General features: G+C 40.7%; 1 protein-coding gene across 3 annotated transcripts; it reads left to right on the forward strand.

Annotated features, from left to right (window-relative positions):
• The first annotated feature begins 2,850 nt into the window (after positions 1 to 2,850).
• Positions 2,851 to 23,015, forward strand: cd99 (CD99 molecule). Of its 3 annotated transcripts, XM_032556507.1 has the most exons (13): positions 2,854 to 3,057; positions 8,018 to 8,047; positions 8,139 to 8,198; positions 9,594 to 9,626; positions 9,738 to 9,773; positions 9,896 to 9,928; positions 10,319 to 10,366; positions 10,695 to 10,775; positions 14,456 to 14,488; positions 14,900 to 14,920; positions 19,036 to 19,146; positions 19,241 to 19,297; positions 21,158 to 23,015. In XM_032556507.1, the coding sequence occupies exons 1-13, from the start codon at positions 2,994 to 2,996 to the stop codon at positions 21,184 to 21,186; spliced, it is 636 nt and encodes a 211-aa protein (XP_032412398.1). In that variant the 5' UTR covers positions 2,854 to 2,993; the 3' UTR covers positions 21,187 to 23,015. The 3 variants fall into 3 exon arrangements, with proteins under 3 accessions (XP_032412400.1, XP_032412399.1, XP_032412398.1); XM_032556508.1 differs by lacking the exon at positions 14,900 to 14,920 and having other exon boundaries at positions 2,853 to 3,057; XM_032556509.1 differs by lacking the exons at positions 19,036 to 19,146; positions 19,241 to 19,297; positions 21,158 to 23,015 and adding an exon at positions 16,262 to 17,311 and having other exon boundaries at positions 2,851 to 3,057.
• The last annotated feature ends 51 nt before the right edge of the window (positions 23,016 to 23,066 follow it).

Below are 23,066 nucleotides of genomic sequence, written 5' to 3' on the forward strand. Positions count from 1 at the left end.
AATCAGCCGGCGTTCCAGCCGGCGCACCCGAGGCCGAATCAGCCGGCGTTCCAGCCGGCGCACCTTCCGAGACTCCCAGTGTTCCTTCCGAGACTCCCAGTGTTCCTTCCGAGACCCAGACCCCCAGCGTTCCTTCCGAGACCCAGACTCCCTGCGTTCCGACTCTGACTCCCTGCGTTCCTCCAGAGACCCTCTGCGTTCCACCCGAGACCGAGACCCTCTGCGTACCACCCGAGACCGAGACCCTCTGCGTTCCACCCGAGACCGAGACCCTCTGCGTTCCATCCGAGACCGAGACCCTCTGCGTTCCATCCGAGACCCTGACCTTCTGCGTTCCACCCGAGACCGATACCCCCAGCGTTCCACCCGAGACCGAGACCCCCAGCGTTCCGACCGAGACCCCTTGTACTCCGACCGAGACCCCCTGTGCTCCACCAGAGACCCTACCTCGGGGGGCTCGTCATCGCCGTCTGTGGGCGGCCCCCGGGGCTCATCATCGCCACCTCCAGGGCCGCGGACGGCCGCTGGACCGCCTCCTGGGGTCCCGCCTCCGGGGTTCCCGCCTCCAGCGCAGCGGACGGCCGCCGGACCGCCTCCGTGGTTCCCGCCTCCGTGGTTCCCGCCTCCGTGGTTCCCGCCTCCAGCGCCGCGGACGGCCGCCGGACCGCCGCCGGACCGCCTCCGTGGTTCCCCCCTCCAGCGCCGCGGACGGCCGCCGGACCGCCTCCGTGGTTCCCGCCTCCAGCGCCGCGGACGGCCGCCGGACCGCCTCCGTGGTTCCCGCCTCCAGCGCCGCGGACGGCCGCCGGACCGCCTCTGTGGTTCCCGCCTCCAGCGCCACGGACGGCCGCCGGACCGCCTCTGTGGTTCCCGCCTCCGGCGCCGCGGACGACCGCCGGACCGCCTCCGTGGTTCCCGCCGCCGCGGACGACCGCCAGACCACTTCCGTGGTTCCCGCCTCCTTTGCCTCCGCCCACCCTGTGGGTAGTTTTTTGTTGTTTTTGGACTCTTGGCCCTCCCTGTGTTTCCGCCCACAACGGTGGGTTGTTTTTTGTTTTTTCTGGACTCTGGCCCCCCGTCCAGCGCCCCTCCGCCCACCCTTGTTGTGTTTTGTGGGCGTCTGGTAGCCGCCCTTGAGGGGGGGGGTACTGTCAGGATCTGTGTTTTCTGTGTTCATTTAGAGTTTTTTGTGTCTTTGCGTCTCTTCGTTGTCCTGTCCTCCCCTTGATTGTTCCCAGGTGTGTCTCGTTCTGTCATTACCCTCCCATGTATTTAACTCCACCTGTGTTCCTTGTTCCTCGTCGGGTCCTCGTCAATGTTACGTCAATGTCCAGTCTAGTCGTCCTCAGTGTTTCCGTGTGCCTGCTACTCGTTGTTTGGACTGTGCTTCATCATTAAACCATCATTTTTCATCTTACCTGGGTCCGCTGCGTCTCCCTCACCACCTCAACACACCGCACTTCATGACATCTATAAGTTGTTGCATTACACATTACTCTCATGTTACATCACAACGCGGCTGCAAGTTTTGAAAATTGTGTCAGTAAATTAAAATATTGTTCACTTGACCCATTAAAAAAATGTAAAGTATTTTTTTAACTTGATGACAAATTGGAGTTGAAATGTGAATGCCTTGTAAGGTTTGTCTATGGGTTGTCTTTTCAGGCAGACAACGCCTGAATGTGTTTACTGCAGTTAAAAAACATATTGATTTTGTGTTAAATAAAAACGTTCCAAGAATAATCTTTCTTATTTAATTTTAAGTAATAATGCCAAAAGAACAACATTACAAGTGCAAATATAAGTTATTTCTATTACAAACTTTTATTACCTGTACTCTTTAAAAAAAATCGTTCACTTTGTGATAAAAATATTGTTTTTTGTTTTTTTTTAAATGAAGTGTCTGTCTACAGAATATGGCTGTTGCGTTAACTCCAGGTCATCCCAGAAATTCTGATGCACATAATCACAAGTCCAAGTGTAAAATGTGTCTGAGTGTAAACCTTTTAAAAAAGTATCATTTAGATTCCTTCTTTATTTGAAGTAAAACACATTACACATTTGTTAAATGTCTTCACAACATTTGTCACTATGGACAGTGTTATGAGACAGACAGTCTGTGAAAAGCTCTATCTTCTTCACCTCCTCCCTGAACTACATCTGCCATCTGAAGATGCACCATTCTGATTCTTCCCGATCTCAAACAACCAATCACAGTCAGGAGGCGTGTCTTATCACTGTCAATCATTCTCATGTTCTCTACTAAATACATTAATGAAGAAACAACTTACTGCTACAGGAAAGCTGTATACTCGCCCTCATCAGTGGTTATGCTAACTAGTTTGAACATTCATGACAAGTTATGCTAGCTGCAGCCTGGCAGCTAGCATAACTTGCTAGCTACCTGTCAGTGATACATTCTCTCACCTCCTTGCTCTCCTTGCCGAGAGCAAAGAGGTGAAGGGGAGACAATTTTAACAACTATGCAAAAAAAAATAAAATAAAATAAATGTTTTGCAAAAGTTACATAAGCTCCTTTAAGTGTCTGAGTACTAATGTTCCCAACAAACATCTGATACCAGAAACAAAACAGCTTTAAAACGTGGGCAAGTTCAAGATGTTCGTTTTTAAAGACAACATTACAACCTTTAGCTATGTGCATTTTCATTTCATTCTTCGACCTTCACCGCCTGTCAGTCAGAGCCATCACTCTGTTATTAAACCAACACGTGACGGTGATGGGTGTCTGTTAGCAGAACTCTGTCCAGGGTGACTCAGTCAGGGTGTTGGCGGACCAGAACCACGCCCTCTCTAGCTGACACACCCAGCCTGCGCTTCAGAGGCTTCGCTGACTCACAGTGTAACTCTACACCCGCTTCAACTCAGCCCAGCTCAGCGCAGGGGAACAGACTGGCGACCACAAACCCTCGGAGCTCACGCGAACTGGATCAAAACCAGCAAAGACTTCAGGAGTACCTCCACCCGGCCTCAGGATGAACTTTTGTTTACGGATACTTTCCCTCCTTTTGCTCATCGCTGCAACATTAACGCAGGACGGTGAGTTTGCAATGTGAAACTTTTTAGTCTCTTTCTTTGTGGGGGGTTCAGAATGTTTCAGTGCTGTTGAGACAGACAGACAGACAGACAGACAGACAGACAGACAGACAGACAGACAGAACGTAAATAAATGTATCCGTCAGAAACATTTATTATCTCAGAAACAAAGTAGCAGGATGAAAGAATTGGGGAAAGTAGGAGTTAATCACAGTGAGCGCTGATTTTTCCATCAGGTCATTTTTGCACTCAGCTTCAATGCTTCAGTTTTTATAGGGTACATAAATAAAACCATGGGACTGAATAGTATCACAGTGCATCAACATGGATTACAGTAACACAACAGTTCCCAATAGAAAAGGAGGATTTAGTATCTGCGTCGTCCCTCTGCAAGAAGTTGGGAGAGTTTGTTTACTACAGGTTTCCTTTAACGAAGTTTATTCCATGAGGAATTTTGAAGTGCAGCCATTTTCCAGTATACATTGTGTTATCTGATAAGTTGTATGCGTAGTTTCATGTGTTGTTTCGTTTGATATTTTAATTTAATCTCAAGTGTCAAAGAAGATTGGGACGGATCTTTATTGGAGTCAAAAAGTTGAATGAAAACTTTAGGAACTGAGTTACCAAGTTCCATTTACAAAGTGAAACGTTAAAATGTTGTAAAGTTGTATTTCTGATAAGAACACAGATCTCTGAATCATCAAATAAAGCACGACCTTTTAATCTGTGGAAGCATTTAGGAGGAAAAAGTGATTTATTCATCAAAAGTATATTTAAGTTTTTGTACAGAAGAGTTTTGTGTGCTGCTTTTCGTTTGTTAAAGGACAGAATGGAAACAGTTTACAGGTAATCTAGTCTAGATGAATCATGGATCATTCATAAAGCTGAGAGAATAGTTGAGTTTATTCTTTGACAAACAAAACTGTGCCATCAGCATGCTGGCAGAGGTTACATTCTCTGACAGTATTTCTTCAGAAAGATATTTCTGCAGGTAGGAGATTATATCATCTATTAGAGGTTCCAGTTTGGTTATGTTTTCACAACCTGGAGCTAAAAAACGTTTAGTGTCTGACATGGTGAACTGTGTTTGACTGTTTTGGATTCTTCGTTACAAGAAATAAAACCTCAAACCTCTGAGCTCACAACATCTGCATAATCAATAAGTTATAGAACAAGTCTAATATTACAGCTGCTATGTCTCACAAAACCACATATTATATTATTAATAATTTATCAGCTTTGAGGCTTAGAGGGATAACGACTTGCTTCATTAGATTTCTCTGGACATTTGCATGTTAACCTTTGTATTTTGTTTCATTGGGGAAAGATATGCATCAAATAAAATGCTTAGCTGGCCTTTTTAGGTAAATCAATCAAATTAGTCTTAATGATAACATTTCCTATAAAAGCTGGCAATACATTTACAGGAGGTTCATTCAGCTTTCCTTTTATTGAACATATAAATGCTCCTTTAGAAAGATCTCAACAGATTGTTTATCCAGGCGTATTTAAGATATTTTTGGTTTTAATTCCTCTCTATGTAAAACTGGATATTTTTTGTTGGCTTGTCTTTATTCAATTCCCTTTTATTTAATGATTAATAATGGTTAATGGAGGGAAAGAGTTGTTAAATTTGTTACATATTTGTGGTGGATGATAAAAAGTAAATCTGAATGATTTGTTCCATGGTTAACAGAGAGCTCTTAAGTTTAGTATCAAAATATGTTTCTGGGAGAAAAGTCAGCATTACAGTTTTTGCACAGCAACAAAAAGCCTTTCCTCTGAGTGATGTCTTTGATGAACCAGTTTAAAATTCATAACAGTTAGCAACAGAGATTAAAAGAGAGATAAGCTCCTGATGAAGCTGATATTTGAAATCAACCTCTACATTGAAAGAGACGAACTGAAAACTGGTGAAACCTAAACCTAAGTAATAATGTCACTACACCCATCTGTGTAGCTGAAAGGCTATTTTTCTTTCAGTCTTACTTTTGGACAGTTGTTATGCTGTTTAATCATGGCTTAAAATTACATTTTGTTTCAATTATTTTTGAATTGAATTAAATTCAGCTTTTCGCTTCATGGTGTCTCGTACAGATTGCTCCTGCTACTCTGAATCTAAGGTTATCTGTTAGAATATTGCAGCTGGTTTCTCCATCTGTTTAGATTTTGTTTCAGTGATTTTTCTTTGTGGTTGAGTTTGTTTTTAGAAATTTGTATCATTGTTGTGGACTACCTTCTAGGTGGTTTATTATTAGCTACAATGGAGGGAAATGCCATCTGCTTAAACTTCTGGATCACATCACATTCTTAGCTAAGGTTTACCTTAACACCAGATTTTTAATAATCTGTGTTAAAGATTCCAGTTACTGCAAGAAAGTTCTGTCCTACAAACCCACCATCTTGGTTTTCCTCATGCTTTATTTATCCATCAGGTCAAAGCCAAAAGGCTGAAGGCGAGGCTACAGTCAGCTTTAGGGGCCTCCTGCTGTTTTATTTTTCTTTTTTGAGACAAGCCCCATAATGAAAACATGCAACTCCTGTGTTAATGTTTTTTAAAAAGTTGTGACAGTAGATCTGGAAATCAAGATATTTAGAGGGAGGCAAGTCTCTCAAGATATGAAAATTACTCATCTCTAGTCTTCCCCCTTCCCTTTTCCCTGGAGCTTGATCTCAGCATGTTGTTTGACCGGTTTTAGCATTAGCATTTGCTTTTTGTTTTCATTTGCATTTTGGATATGGCATATCTGCCAGTAAGCTAATACAAGTAAATTGACCGAACTTGATAAAGCGCCTTTCGACAAAGTATTTTACATTAATACCTGTCAGTGATACATTCTTTCACACACCCTAATTTATTGGGGTGTGTGAGAAAGCGCTAACACACTAACGACAACGTTTCTAACATTTTGATGTGACTATTTAATTGTTTTGAGGGCTTTCTGAATAAAGAGCATGTTTACAACTGATTCTGATACATTGTTTTTATATTGACATTGATGAGCACACACACACCTTGAGGGGTGTATTCATGAGCATATTTGCACAACTCCATAATTCTATGTGCATTTGCCATTTCAACAAATAATTTTCTTTTGTTTTTTTATTGTAAAGACAATGAACTTTGATAAATCAGCTACATATTTTTCACCTGCAGGTTGACACTGTTAACCACAGGCATGATCTAAGTCAATAAGGTTCGCTTATAGCTGGAGCTGAAAATTGAACTTACTGTTGACAATTGCTGAGGCATATATGAAGTGTGTCTTCAGGCAAGTTTTATTTGTTAGGATATTCAACTCATCCACAACCAATGACTACCAAGGTTCAAATGGATCATAACCTTGAAGATGGTGACATGAACAGTAGATATTCTGGATAGAACTAGATAGATGCATAGAAAAGTTGTTTTAATTCATTATGTGTCCATTTACTACAGCGTTCAGGTCCAGGTTAGCATAGTTAGCTACGTCTAACAAAATAACAAAGACTGAAATAGAGAAATATTTTCAGTAACTGAAATGAATAAAAATGGTAATTAATGTGGAAAACTACAAGTAACTGGAACTATTAATCTAATACAAACTGAAATTATATGTATAATATCTTCATTTTGATATTTGTGAATCTCTGCCTTTCGAACTGATGTGAAATAGTTTATTTTTCCTCACAACAAGTATACATCAGCTGTCAGCAAATTATGGTACTCCATAAATGTTCTGGAAGCTCTTACCCAGCAAAAGATGGGATAAAACACCATCAGTTGTTGTTCAGCAATAATTGAATACATTTTTTGAAAATGGTATATTCTGGTTGCCCAATCAATATCTACATAATCACAATATAATACTTTGACCTTTTTGAATTCTGCACCTAAAAATTACCAAACTTAAACTACTACTATCACTAGTAGCAAATTAAACTAAAACTAAACAATATTTAACTAGTAATTCCTAATAAAAACTTGCAAACATACTCTAAAAGCTAATTAAAACTAACTGTATCAGACAAACAAAAAGTCACAATAAAATAAAACAAAACTATAATGAATAGTACCAAACTATCAGAACCCTGGTTCAGGTTAGACATCCTGATTTTAATGTTTTATCTTTGCTACTAGCTATTCAATCATAATAGAGTAGCTTGAGTTGAGTTGCAAGTGTTTTTACAGTTCATAAGAGTTTCCCTTGCTGTTGGTCAGCTCTTTGTATCCAAAGCTCCCAGCTTTAAATAGTTTGCACCCAGAAAGACTAGCAGAACCCTCTCTGCTTTCAGTGATGACTCATGCTATTTAAAGCTGCTCTGCATGTCAGTCATTGCTGCCATGGGAACCACCAAAGAAATTATAAGATTTCCTCAAAACTGTAGCCAAGCACATGTTTCTGTTGTTAAGCAGAAAACAGAGAACTGTGTAAGAGGAGTCAACAATCTATCGTTAAACTGCGTAAGAACCACGTTTCCATGAATAGACACAGATCTGAGTTCTCCTCAGTGTCTGATATAGCAGACTAAACCTTTTGTTAAACTTTATATCCAAAGGACCATAAATGCCTGAAGGGTCTAAATGCCAGAAGGTTACACACACTGTAACTGTGCTGTGTATGCCCCTAACTGGTTAGTTGATGCCCAGATGCTGGTGTCATGACTTTGTAAGCTTCTGATAGGTTCATGTACAGCAATCATAGGAAGGTACTAGTTCAGTCAGGAGGAATGACCCAAATTACTGTTGTTAAAGGCTTCTGGAAGCTTAAGTCAGAGAATTTGAAGGCAATTCTACCAAATACTGAGGAAGTATTGTCCACATTTCTGGAACAAAAAGGAATAAAATGGCAGACATTAAGCAAATGGAAGTAATTTTTGTGATCATTACTAAAACTGTAGAAGTTTAATCTGATTTTATGTCACTATATGTAAATGTGTGTAATACTGTGTAACTCTAACCATGGTACTCTTTGTCATACAGAATTTGATCTCTCAGACGCTCTTGGACCAGGTGAGAGACTCTCTCTGTTTGAGCACATTGGTCATTTAGATGACTGAAAGCAGAATCATCAACTCTGCATATGCACTTTCATTCGTTTTAGACCCAACACCAGAAAAACCCAAAGAGCAGCCAGCGTCTCCAAAGAAATCTGGAAGTGATGGTTTGTATCTCGACATGCACCATCAAAGCCTGTAGATTCATTACTTCCTGTTCCTGTTTCCTGCACAGAAACAGGAACAGATGTTTCTGTGCATCACACAATGTTTTAATAAGGTTATGCTTTCTTCCTAGAGGAAGTCAAACGTTAAACCAGAGCAATGTTGCAGGAAACACCAGTTCTGTTTAACGTTGTGTTGCTGATGGTGAGGCAGCGTGTTAGAGTGGCTCTATTACATTAGGTCTGATTTGTTCTTCTCATTTGTTCAGCATTGTTTGCTTGAGGTATTGTATGTTAGGACAATTATTCCTTCTGGTTTTGGATGTTGTGCAGCTGAAAGGATTTAGTTTTTCAGTTGTTTTGAAAAACTAAATCATGGCAAAAAGTTATTGTTTTTAGTTTTGAATCAAATTGAATTCAGCTTTTAGCTTAGTCAACTTCTCCTATTGACCCTTTGCAACTATGTCACTTAATCACACGAGGCACATGACGGACACTGAGGGATGAGATCGTTGAACTGAGCCAATGAGATTGTTTGGCTGCTTTGCAAACTCCAGTCAAATGTATGTCAAATTGCATTGTGGCTAGGTTTTTCCTGAGCAGCGTTATGTTTTTAAATAGTTCAGATTTGCTCTAGAAAAAAAAAAATCAACCCCTAGCCCTTTACTCCTAACCCTAACCCTAATCCTCAGTAAGTGGGTTTTTTTAGCCTGACGATATTTGTTCCCAGATCCAGTCGGGATTATGTCTCCACAGTGTTTCCACAGATTTCTAAAGGACTATCAAAGAGTGTGAAATGATTTTGGACAGTGGGCGTGACCTGCTGTGTGTGTCTGAGAAGCTACAGAAGTAAAACTTCAGAATACTGAGACACAGACTGGCATTTGTTCAAGGCAAGGGTGGTGAGACAAGAAAACCACTAAGATACCAGCCTCTCTCTTCTGCACATTATGACCCAGATGTTGTCATGCACAGGTTGCTATGACTACCCTTTCATAAATGAAACCACATGCACTTCATGTAGCTGCAAGAGATCCTGTCGTCATCCTGTAGAGAACTCATCTTGTTAGTGGTGAATCAAGGTCTCTGATTGGACAGAAGAACGACCCAATATAGCTGGATGTGGTTTTATTTTGCTGAACGCTGCAGAACATGTGGACCCAATCATGCAGTGGCTGAGTTTGTTGAGCATGTTTTACTTGGAGTACTGTCTGAAGTCATCAGACAGGTTTGAAACTGGACTTTGTTTTAGCTGTATGCTCAGGTTGCATGAAGTGTGTGTTTTTCAGAATGACTGAAAAGTGTTTTGTGCGGCAGGGATAATCTGTTTCCATGTGAGACAGGTTGTGTGATCAAATAGAAAAATCCCTGCAATGTTAATACTTCTCCTGTCCTCAGGTGGGCTGGACCTCTCCGATGCTTTTGGACCAGGTAAGACACAAATCTGCTTTCCAGAAACTTTCCTAACACCCATCTAACAATGGATTAATTACCTTGAGCCATTTATTATGTCATTATTAACATTAGTTTTTCTTTGTACAGGTCCAACACCCAAAAAGCCAAGTTCTGGAAATTCTGGTAGGATCAGGTTTCATTTCGCTACACTTAAAGCGTGTAGAGAGCTGAAAACTAAACTGGAACCAGGTCTTACCTGTTTACATGTTGGCAAAGTGACCTGATGGGTGTGTGTTCTGCTGCAGGTGGCTTTGACCTGGAGGATGCTGTCAAACCAGGTAGGCCATGCAAAATCCTTACACACCTGGAGCTTTCCCACATTTATAGATTCTTAAGGGAGAAAAGGGATGAGATGGGCAATTTTTCATATTTAGGATCACTACTGTACATCAAGGCAACTGTTGTACAAGTTCTCTTTATTTTGTTGGACAAAAATCACATCAATTTGTTCTCAGCATCATGTCGTCCACCTCTTCTTGTCTCAAGCGAACATTAACATTTGGAATAAAAGCACTAGAACTGAATCCTTGTTCAGTTATGTGTTAAACCATTGACCAATCACGTTACTTCGTGGATGTCTCCAGTTCTGGACCTTTCAACAGGAAAAACAATCAATTAAAGCAACTGCCTTATTCAGATCTTGATGACTGTTTCGTCTCTTTGTGCAGGCCCCACCGAGAAACCAAAAAAACCTGGGTACAAACCAAGTGGTGGAGGTGAGTGGAAGTGAGTGGGTGTAGCAGCCTTATCTACTCACCTCAGTGAGTAGATACACCAGTATGTGTGTATCTACTCACATAAGGTAGATAAGCATAGATAAGATAGATAAGGTAGATAAGCAGATAAGGTAGATAAGCAGCCTTATCTACTCACTATAGTGAGTAGATAAGGCTGCTACACCAGCAGCCCAGAACTAGAGCTGTGAAGCCGAGTTCACACAATGCAAAGACTAAAACACCAATATGAGCCTGGGAAACATGGATGTGTCCTGATATGTGGGAGGGAAGTCAAACATGGACCTGAACTGCTCTGTTTTTCTTCCAGGAGGAGGAAGTTTTGATGATTCTGACCTGATGGATGTTAGCAATGATGGTTACAAGCCTGATGATGGAGGACGCTCTGGAGGTAGGACCACATGAATGTCTACCGTCTTTAGAAGCTGATAGTTGATGATGTGCTGTGGTTTGAGGAGAGCAGAATCTCATGCTTCCAGTCTGGTTTTACCGTGTGGACTGATGGTTCAAGGTTGGAGATGAGCATTTCTGTGAGATTTGGCATCAACGTGTGTGGCAGTGACACAACTGAAACCAGATTTTGACATATAAACTGAATAAAGAGACATAAACACATTTATACTTTTCTCTTCCTGATATTTTGGCTGAATTTCTTTGACTTTTCTATCATTTGAAACAAGAAAGCAGCATGTTTCAGGTGTGGCCTTTAAATACATCCACATGTGTTCCTTCAATTAACTCAGATGTGTCAGTTAACCCATCAGAGGTTTGTGGAAGGAAACCCAAAAGGCTTGACCTGAGTCATACAGTTTAAAAGATAATTATCCTGGCACTGATCAAATGTATGTCAACGTTTGAATTTGAGGGAAGTTATGAACATAATTATTAAAAATGTAGTAGCCAAGTTTTCTTGCATTTAGGAAATAGAAATAATTTTGGTAATTCCATTTAACCTAAAACAAGACAGATTAGGTTTGATTTAACTTCACACAGTGAGAAAAAAAATGTTATATTCTCTCTGCTGCCTGAAATTTTAACATGTCATGACAGTCATGAGACTGTCAGACAACAGTCCTCAGTCAGAGGCTTCTTCAGATTTGCTGCAAGTCTGACTGTTACTGGAAAGCCCTTTATTCACACAAGAGCAAATATCTTTGAAGAGATTCAGGTGATATAAGTTGAACATCATTTGATATATCTTTCTAAATAAGTAGCTTCTATTTAATTAAGTCAAAGTTGTGACTTAGGGCTGAGTACAACTGTCCGCCACACTATTCAGATGTTCATTTGCTAAATATGTCGGACCATGAGTCATTTCCTTTCAGCGCTACAGATCTGCACCTCTTTAGTTGTTCTGTCACATAAAATCCACTGAAGGATGGAATGTGAAAACTGGTGGTTCTTCTGCTTGAACTGGTCCATTCTAGAGAATCATGTAACGGAGTCCCACTTTTCTGGTTTGTGCTTGTTGGATTTTTCAACATTATATTAATTACATGCAATATTTTATTGTTGAAATATTCTTGCTGTCATATATAGTGTATGTTTATTTTCAGGCTAAACATGTGCTTTAAATCTGCCCATTTGAAAGTCCAAACCAGTACAGCACATCCAAAACAATGTTTTTGATTTAGGATTCAGATGAAATAGTAGAAATGTCCCAAAAGCAAAACCTGATATTCCCATGATCCCAGTCATGGTGCTGCCCCGAACTTCCATAAGTTATTTGCCACTTCAAGTTCTCAGCACAAAATGCCAGAGGGAGCATTGATAGTTCTATTAGTACTAAGACATGAAAATAATTCAATTCAAAAATACTTTATTGATCCCAAAGGGAAATCAAATGTTGTTTCAGTCTTCAAAGTGTGAGTCTTCATTGAGTGACGACTCACAGACTGAAGACTCACAGACTTCAGTCTGAAAGAGACTGAAGTCTCTTTCAGATGATGGCCATGATGATGGCCATCATGTGTTGGCCATTATCATGCCAACACATGATGATGGCTGTTGGCAGGACAGTTCTCTTGTAGCTGTCTGCTATACAGCTACAAGAGGCCTCTGGTCAGGGCTGTTCATAACTTTCTAGATTTTGATGACGAATCCTTCTTTGTATAATCTTCTCCACAGTCACCCCTAAAATAGAACCAGAACAGAACCAGCCTTCTTTATCAGGCTGTTGGGCGTTTTTAGGTCCCTGGTTCTGGTGCTGCTGCCCCAACAGATGACAGCAGAAGAGATGATTCTTTCAACAACAGACTTCTAGAAGATCTACAGAATCTTGCTGCAAATCTTGAAGGTTCTTAGCTTCCTCCACAAGTCCAGGCTGTTCTGTTGCTTCTTATAGACGCTTCACTGTTGCGTCTCCAGTACAGTCTGTTATCCAGATGAACACCAAGATATTTATATTCCTCAACCACTTCCACTTCTTCTCCCATGATGGAAACAGGGTTTATCTAATCCTGTTTCTCCTGAAGTCTACAATCATCTCCTTTGTTTTGTTCACATTTAAGATGAGTTGATTGTTTTCACACCATGACACAAAGCTGTTCACCAGATTTCTGTACTCAGCCTCTTGTCCATCTCTGATACACCTGCAGATCCATCCATCCATCCATCCATCCATCCATCCATCCATCCATCCATCCATCCATCCATCTTCTTCCGCTTATCCGGGGTCAGGTTGCGGGGGTAGCAGCTTCAGAAGGGAGGCCCAGACTTCCCTCTCCCTGGCCACTTCTTCTAGCTCTTCCGGGGGAATCCCGAGGCGTTCCCAGGCCAGCCGAGAGACATAGTCCCTGCAGCGTGCCCTGGGTCTTCCCCGGGGCCTCCTCCCGGTGGGACGTGCCCGGAACACCTCACCAGGGAGGCGTCCAGGAGGCATCCTGACCAGATGCCCGAGCCACCTCAACTGGCTCCTCTCGATGTGAAGGAGCAGCGGCTCTACTCTGAGTCCCTCCCGGATGACTGAGCTTCTCACCCTATCTCTAAGGGAGAGCCCAGCCACCCTACGGAGAAAACCCATTTCGGCCGCTTGTATCCGCGATCTCGTTCTTTCGGTCATGACCCAAAGCTCATGACCATAGATGAGGGTGGGAACGTAGATCAACCGGTAAATCGAGAGCTTCGCTTTATGGCTCAGCTCTCTCTTCACCACCACGGACCGGTACAGCGCCCGCTTGACGGCAGACGCTGCGCCAATCCGCCTGTCGATCTCCCGCTCCCTTCTTTCCCCATTCGTGAACAAGATCCCGAGATACTTGAACTCCTCCACCTGGGGCAGGACACCCCCCCTGACCCGGAGAAGGCACTCTACCCTTTTCCGGCTCAAGACCATGGCCTCGGATTTGGAGGCACTGATCCCCATCCCGGCTGCTTCACACTCGGCTGCGAACCGCTCCAGCGAGAGCTGCAGATCATGACCTGATGAGGCCAGTAGGACCACATCATCTGCAAAAAGCAGAGATGAGATCCTATGGCCACCAAATCGAATCCCCTCAACACCTTGGCTGCGCCTAGAAATTCTGTCCATGAAAGTGATGAACAGAATCGGTGACAAAGGGCAGCCCTGGCGGAGTCCAACTCTCACTGGAAACGAGCCCGACTTACTGCCGGCAATGCGGACCAGGCTCTGACACCGGTCATACAAGGACCTGACAGCCCGTATCAAAGGTCCCGGTACCCCATACTCCCAGAGAACCCCCCACAGGGCTCCCCGAGGGACACGGTCGAACGCCTTCTCCAAGTCCACAAAACACATGCAGATTCATCTTAGTATTTTTATAGATGACAGAAGTCAGACTTGTGGTGGAAGTCTGAAGGGTAGAGAGTAAAAAGGAACATTGAGAATACAGGGCCCTGTGGTGCTCCTGTGTTGCTGATCTCCTGGTTGGACACACAGTCCTTGAGACTCACAAACTGTGGTCTGTTTGTGAGGTAGTCATAGATCCAGGCAAAGTGCAAACTTTAGTTTTCGAAAAGAAAATGTAAAACAGGTTCATTTTTGCTTCTTCTATTGACCCAGAAGCTAAAAATCTCTAACTTGACAAACTTTACTTCTTCTTCTGCATCCAGGCCGTGCAGTGGACCCTGGCTATGATGACCAAGGTAAGTTCCTGTGCTTTTGGTTTGGTTTGTACCACAGTTCTGCATGTTGCTCTTTAGCTCTGATGCTATCAGCTGTAGCAGTGCTAAGTTTTGCCGAGCAGGGATGTAAGTACTGAAGATTAAAATTGAAGAGTGAGATGAGAAACTTTTAAGCCACTCTCTTTTACTTTGCTGCCAAGAGTCTACTTCGATCAATAGTTCTCCAGGATGTGGTCTGTCTGCTGGAGGGCTCAGCAGACAGACCACATGACTTTTAGCATTTCACCATTTGGAAGCCATCAGCCTTTATCTGACTATATTGAATTTTACTCCCTGCAATATATATTTTTTTATTAAGCTAAATAATAAGAGCTAATGTGCTCTTACGGGTTGAACAACACAGACTGACTTGGTTTCTGATTTTTTTCGCAGGTGGAGCTGGTAAACCTCAAGGTAAACCTCTTCTATAAAATGAGCTGTAAACTGATCAAAGCAGCATCTATAGAGAGGAACCACTTATTGGAACAATTTTTTGTCTTTTTTTTTTTAAAGAGCCCAGATAAAGTCTATTCTTCTGAAACTTCTGCAAATGTTTAAGAATTTATTTTTAAAGGTTTTATTGGCTCTGCCCTTTATTTGATAGTGAATTGACAGGAAAATAGTTAATGAGATAAAGGGACATGGGGCCAAGGTTACCAAGCTGGGAATCAAACCTGCGACAGCATCATCAAGACCTAAGGCCTCCTTATGTGGGTTGTGTTTAACCCCTGCACCACCACAGCACCCCAAAGTTTAAGAACTTCTTAAACTTCTGCATTCAATTGGTGTCTTTTCTCTGGTTTTAGGTGATACATCATCACAAAGTGGAACATAAGAGTTAGCAGAAATTAATGCCTGGTTTTCAACATAGAATAGACCCCTAAATATATATTTAAAAAATCCACTAATCTAGCTTAGGAAGTTTTGCAGGAACTCCTGTTTAAACTCTTCAGATCTACCTAAACTTTTATTTAGTCAAAAGAGAAATGAAATGTTGTTACTCATATCAGCCGAGTATTTTCAGAGTCGTTATGGATGCTGATGCTCTTTAAATCTCTGGGCATATTGGTAGTTAAATGTAGGAGTTGTAAATATAATCCTTGTCCACCATCTGACAAGGTCCTGCTCTGGTCCTGCTCTGTCCCCATGACAGTGTGAGGGTGTGAATACTTTCATCAGGCTGTGTATTTGCTGAAACTCATACTTCTCCTTCCTAAACTTACTGAGTCTATAAGAAGCTTGACCTTTTTATTTCCCCAAGTCTTGATCAACTCCAGCAGCGGCTGCTGCGTTTACATATGCGACCTGCAGCATAACATTACCTGCAGGAAAATTGCAGTGCATCGTCATGGTGATCGGAGCGTGCAGCCGAGAGTTCCTTCTTCCTGCCTTTGTGTGTGTAAACTCTCTTTGGGCACCTTGATGGTTTCCTGTTGGATTAATGTTTTCTGGAGTGTTCTTTGGGAACTTCTTGCTTCTCTTCTAACAGAGTCTATTTAACAGCTTATTGTTTTCCTCACTCACCCAGAACAACTTCCTCATAGCTTCTCTGTGAAGACTGGGCTGGAATCTTTGTGTATTAATTCAGTTTGTCTGATTACAAGGCAGCGAGTGTGAGTTGGAGGTTCCCACTTAGTTTCATTCAGCTTTTCCTCCAGAGATGGAGGTGGTGTGAGGCTCAGTTCAGTTTGATGTTGCCAATCCTGGTCTGGTTTGTCGTAGCTAAATTCCTGCTTCGATTGTGTGTCGTTGCAGATCCAGACCTTCTGTGGGGCCAAATCCTGAAGATGCTAAATGCTAACATGCCAGAGGAATTCTTTATGTGGATGTCCAACTTAATGAAAGTTTTGAACCCCCTGTTAGAGAGGGCTATGGAGCTCCTGCGGAATCTGCCATGAGCATTAGTTAGACCCACGCTGTTGGCTTGCAGAACCATCCCTGCTCAGTATTTGCAGTTGAAACCAGATGTTCACATACAGCCAATAAAAAAAGACAAACAAATTTGTTTTTCACTGTTTGAAATTAAATCTAACCAAACCTCTCTTGCTGCAGCTTAGTTAGGATTAGCAGAATTCTTTCTATTTGCTAAGTGCCAGAAAACTTGGTGAGAAAATTTTTTAGAGATTTTTTTTCAAATTCAAAAGTTTACATACATTTTTATGGTCAGCATCGGGATCTTTTAAACTCCAGCAAAGTGTTGTGAGTTTGTGGGAGGATACGGAAACGTTTGACTCAAATCGTACATTTTAAAAGACCTGATGCTAAACAAAAGTATGTAAACTTTTTAATTTGAGGAGAGTTACAAAAATTATCTAATACATTTTCTCGTTAAGTTTTCTGGCAGTTAGCAAATGGAAATAATTATGCTAATGCTAACTGGACCTAAAACAAGAAAGGTTTGGTGAGACTAAACTTCAGACAATGATGAAAAAAATGTGTTGGTTGATATAAATATCTGGTTTCAGCTGTAGCTTGGCTGCACTTTTCTTCTGTGATTTCCGTTGGGTTGTTTTTTTCTTGCTCCTGCGAGGTTAAAATAGAAGTTTCTCTCAGATGGGGGTTATTCTACTACTATAAGCTGTGCTGCATACAATAGATATTTTCCCATGTGGCCACTGGGATTTGGACTGTGGGGCTGCCCTTTACTTTCATATATTTTTAGCTCTTTCTTTATAAGGAGGATGTACCGTAAAAAAACAATCCTGATGTTTTGGTGGGACTCAGACTTTGTTACATCTGTTTTTTTTTTTTTTTACTTTGTTCTGAAAATAAACTAACCACTACTTGTGGTGTTAAATATGGTTATTAATGTATCAGGGTTTTGTTTTGATTTCCAGCTTTTGCAAAACTGATTTCAGCTAATTTATATTTCCAGAGTGAAATGTGAGACAGCTGCTGATTCAGCAGAACCTTAAGCCCAGCAGCCGGGCCCCTTTTATTAAATCAGAACTTTTTGTTTTTCCATAACTAAAAGTTCAGTCCTACAAATGAATCTAGCTGCTAAGATCCATTAATAAACTTTTATGTTGCTGCTCCTTCCTGTGGCTTCTAAAAGCAGAGGTTGTCTGGAGAAAATTTAGCTGACTTTATATTTGGGGTTTGCTTGTTTTGTTTATATGTTCTGCTGTCATGGCTTGATGACTGAAATGCCTCATTTTTGCTGATCTGTTGTCTCACCTTGGATCCCTGTGAATCAGCAGCCTGAGCTCACATTCTTATCATAGTCAGTGTTCAGAGTGCTCTGCTAACGGAGCCATGCTAACCTACAGTCCACTTCTGTCTGTGCAGGTTCTCTGCTTGATCAATCTTAATGTGTTCTTCTATGAACACGGATCAAAAGTTTTGTTAAATTTTTTGCACTTATACTTTGAATCTTGAATGAGTTCCCTTTTTGCAATATTGTTTTTGCAAACATTTCTGTGGAATTTTCAGTTTGTTCCTTGACATTACATAGTTCAAACATTTAATCCAGACAAACATCTATAGATTTTATGTTATAAATGGCAACGTGGGGCCCGACGACCTTTGCCGCATGTCTTCCCCCCTCTCCTCACCCTCCTTCCTGTCTGCCTACTGTGGAAAAAAAATACGAGCCACTAGCGCCGCAAAAACTCTTCTGAGAAAGAAAAAATATATATATAAGAAAAATGAGAATTAAAATACGACTTGAATAAATTTGGTCACGCAATAAGTCATTAAAAAACAACTTAGAAGGGATTTTGAATACAATTACATGCCACAATTATCAGATATTTTGGAAATAACTTCACAAAGATGCAGATGAAATCCTGAAAGCTTCCACTCGACTCTATTGTTGGAGCCGGACTGAATCTAACAAAGTGAAGGAATGCGATATGTTTGGAAATGGCTGTAAACGGAACAAGGTTAAACAATTTCCTGTTCTAAGGGTTTTTGTTGACAAAGTAGCAGTAACAATTACTGCAGATTTCCTATTACTATGGAGATGTGAAAATATATGCGTGCTAACATTAGAGAGCACCATTCTGCACTGGGAGGGAGCAGCTTTAGTCAAGTTCTGCACAAGATCCAGAATCTTGTGCAGAACCCGTTCAGGCGCTCTGTTTGTGGGGGAAATCTTGAGTTTATGCTGAGAGCAGATGCCGAAGGTTCCTCAGCAGAAAGTCATTCCGTAAGCTGGAATCCGCTCTGCTTTTCATGTGGGGACAACTCCCTTTGTTATCGCAGAGAATCATCACAAGACACGCATGACTCATGAGCGCGTCAATGCCCTGCAGCCTGGGACTGCTCACTTCCTGGTTTTAGTACTATATTTACTTCCCTCTTGTGGATAACATGCGTCACTGCAAGATTGAACCCCCAAAAGAAAACGTTTAGTTGTGAAACTATTATTTTATTCCACTTTTTCAATTAAATGAAGAAGGTGAATACAATTTTTATTATGCTATCTCAGTTTTTTCAGTTCTTATTAAAGCAAAAATTTATAAATTATGTCAAATTGTTCTAAGATGAATGGAATCTTAACCAAACATTTTTCTTTGTTGCTGCAGGTTCTGGACCACTTGCAGGAATCATTAGTGCTGTAGGTGTCGCTCTGGTGGGAGCCGCGTCCAGTTACTTTGCTTATCAGAAGAAGAAGCTCTGCTTCAAGCTGCAGGGAGGTCAGTGGTGTTCTCCTCTGCATTTCTTCACACATGGTGGAAGCTGCTGGATCACAGCGACATCCTGGTCCTAATGAGAGTTTGACTTGTTCAGGTGCAGATCCAGAGAAAGGTCACCAAGGAGGTCAGTCTAATCCAGGAGACAACCAGAGTGAGTAACTGTGGATTCCCACATTGTCAAGAACTCTTAACGTATCACATAGTGTAGATTTGACCAATATTGGTTCTAGAGTTCATATAGTGGTTTCTATCCACAAACACATCCACCTTCAATTATACATTATCCAGAAGGCCAAAGATCATATTTCACAAAAGGTTTATATTTCATAATGCAACTAGTCTGCTTTGGTGCCAGAGGCAACCCTGATCTAACGAAGTCAGTCACATAGTTAGGGAAATATGCTTTTTGAAGGGCAAAAATTGCCCTGGCAGATATAGGCAACCAGCTTCTTTGTTCAGAATGCCAAGGCAGGACCTGTGAAATAAACTAAACATAAATAAAAAAAAAGATTTATTTAAAATCAAATAATTACATATAATCTAGGATTATTTTAACAACTACTGTAAATTCTACCCTTTAGTGATTAATTATGTAAAGAAACAAAAGAGGAAGCTATCTGAGAAGAAAATTTCCATGACTGGGAGAGACAGTTCAAAGGAGAATCTTTACCTTGTGGCCTTGTTCTGGGTTTCTAAGACAAAACCAACAAAAATCCATCCCATTACAGCTGAGAAAACAAAATCACTCGTCTAAACAAAAAACTAAAACTACTAAACTCCCTGACTGACCACAAAACAGGAAAGAAATTAGTCAAAGGAAACTCCCCATTTAAACACTAATATGCAAAACATGCAGAAGTCATAAAACAGCATACAGTCAACAACTAAGAAACCAGAAACAAACATTACATTTTGATGATCATCAAAATCATCAATGCACTTCAAATATGTTGGTCAATGTTCCATTTATTATGGTTCTAAAGCAACTCTGAACCGGTGGGTTCCAGTCAGCCATGTGACAGAAAAATACCCAGGGGAAAAACTGGATCACTGAAGATTTCCTGCAGCTCCCTAAGGAGGAGGAAGTGGTTCCAGGTGTGACAGCAGGCCTGCAAACAAAGAGAAGCAAAGGTGGTCCTCCAGTAGGAGGACCCCTAGTGGTCAGTGGACCACACTGACCACAACACTGATTGAAGGTCAGAGTTTCGGATCTTTCCCAGACGGCTTTTGACCCAAACTATTGAGGTGCTCTGTGACATTTGTAGTTTGGCTGACAGTAAAAATCTCCTCACTAATGTGTGAAGTGGACCTGAAGGTCATTTAGTGACTCCATGTTGGATCACTCCAGGACCAAATTTTGTAAAAGCATTTTTGCTGCTTTTGTAGAAACTAACTGTAGTAGACATGTTTATGGATTCTTATTCATATTTTGTCTTGTCAGTTTGAATCAGCATTTATATAACCTAAACCATGAGGCCTAATCAACCAATCAGAGATTATCTTTGGAAACATTGTATTAGACAGTCAATAAGAAAAATTAAATATTACTTTTTTTATTTCAAATAGTTAAAGAAGATGCATTGTGGGAGGTGTTTCCTGCTTTTTATTGAGGAAACAATTGCACTTTAAAGGACACGTTGTTCCAAAAACAACTTTTGATCTTTAGCATAACAAGGCCACATTAGCAGAATATCCTAAACGGTTTTTTGGATCAAATGCTAATTTGGTTTATTGTGTTTGTGTGGCAGTTATTAGATCTAAGCCTTTTTGTGTGTGTGTGTTCTACTTGAACTTCTCGAAGTTCTGTTACAATACCAATAATTCCACCTAAAAAAAGAAACCTGCCTTGACACCAATGGCAAGAACTTGGAGGAAACTAACTAACTCATCATCTAGTGAAAGATATGGAATGAGTAAAGTGGAAAATACAGTTTGAGTGTGAGCAGTCTGATACCTACTGTTCACCAGTAGCCTTTGTGATTAATTTTTCTTTTTCTTTTTTTCTTTTTAGTTTTTAGCAACCTGCTCCGGAACAACTAGATCCTGAACCAGAACTTGATCCGACTTTTCAGCCAACAGCCTTAAGACGTCTTTGGTACAGAAAAGAGCCACAAGTTCCACCAACACATCCAGAACAAAATGACAGCCAGCTTATCTTACTCTGAGCTTCAGCAACAGTCAGAATATAATTTTTTGTTGATGTGTTTTGACTTTATGTTACTCTTGTAAACTTCATTTTTGTCTTTTTCATGTTTGCTAACCTGTTGGTTTCATGTAATGAGTCACTGCAGGAAATCTGTTTGCTCCAGTATCTTCCATAAAAACCTTGTACCCATCAGGAAAGGACGCTTGTGGCGTTGGCTTCTGTTTACTGTGGAGTATCTAATCTCACCTCCCAAATAATTCAAAGATGAGGAAAACAGAAGTAATCTCAGCCACTGTCCTGGTCAGCCCACAATGAGTCAGAATCTTCTAGTTGGCCACTGAGCTGCCAGAAAAATTGGTCATCATTTGTGGAAAAAATAAATAAATAATAATAATAATATATATATATATATATATATATATATATATATATATAGTTCAGAGATAAGAAACTCAGAACTTTTATTATAATGGGAGTTCTGAGACAAACATGATGTGTGACTCGTTGAGATGTTTTTAGTTTTATAAGACACTGGTCATAAGTGTTTTATGTAGCTGTTTTATGTTTTATCAGCATGGCTCCTTCAGCCATGCTGATGGCTGAAGGAGCTTTAATGTAAACTGATTGTCGTGTAACCAAGGGCTAATTGAAAGTGCAAATAGTAAATGTACAGAATTGAATTTTGTATTTGTGAGGGACCTTTAGAAAAACACAGAAAGCTGCAACAGAGCTTTGTACTGTTTTACGGAAGCACTTAGCTGCTAAAGCTGGAATATAAATAAAGCTGCAATATCTCCTTAAAACAAGAAACTTTCTGGTTATAATGAGAAATAAGTCTTATTCCTCAAAGTGTTTCATTGTTACGACTTTGTATCTAAATGGCAAGAAACTTTCTTGTTATGATGAGCTGCTTTATTTCCTAGCTGTAGAAGTTAATTATTTCTGAACTGTTTGAAATTACTAGCCCTAGTTCTAATGCTGCACTCTGTTTAGCTTAGTTTTTCTTTTCTAAACCGTTTACACTGTTTCCTGATGGATTTTCACACACCAAACTAGACCTGTAGAGTAGCTGCTTGGTTAAGCTGACTAACTAGCTGCTAACATGTTAATAGCCAGACTAACTAGCAGCCAGTTAGCTAGTCGCTAACATCTTTGCTGCAACAAAGACATAATGCTAAAGGCCATTTTTAAAGGATTGTTTTCTTGTTTTTTAGTTGAAAAATTAAGTACTGATACCTAAAAAATTATGTTTTTTATCTCAGAGTTGGATATCTGTTTATTATGCCTTTGATATACAATATAAATGCTTTAGCTTAGTCCTTTTTGGTTCTGCTGATTCATATAAAACATCACCGCGCGCTGAGGTTCCACTTCTTTGTTGAATCTTATCTCTTCTCTTTTCATTGAGCGGTTGCTGCTGTCTGTGTTTGGCGCCTTTTAATTTGATAGACAAGGACGTGTTGTTGCAGAACGTCTGAATGATGAAATACAAAAACAAGCTGCATTTCTATGTGCTGTAAATAATCCACTCCTTTAGATATGAGTTCTATGACTTGTTCTGTCAGCTTCTACCATCAGTTTGAAGTGTGTTTTGTTATTTTAAGCATATGTCTGTTTTAGCTACATCGACATTGTGCAGGTCTGTTACTGGAATACTAAATGCATGATTTGTCATAGGATTTTTGGTGTGTACATGATTTTAATAAAGTGTTATTGTACACTATTTTGGTGTTGTTTACTTCTGTTAGTACAAGCCCAAAAATACCCCGAGTTG

Source organism: Xiphophorus hellerii, chromosome 24 (assembly GCF_003331165.1).
Source record: "Xiphophorus hellerii strain 12219 chromosome 24, Xiphophorus_hellerii-4.1, whole genome shotgun sequence".
In the NCBI taxonomy this organism is placed as follows: Eukaryota; Metazoa; Chordata; class Actinopteri; order Cyprinodontiformes; family Poeciliidae; genus Xiphophorus; species Xiphophorus hellerii.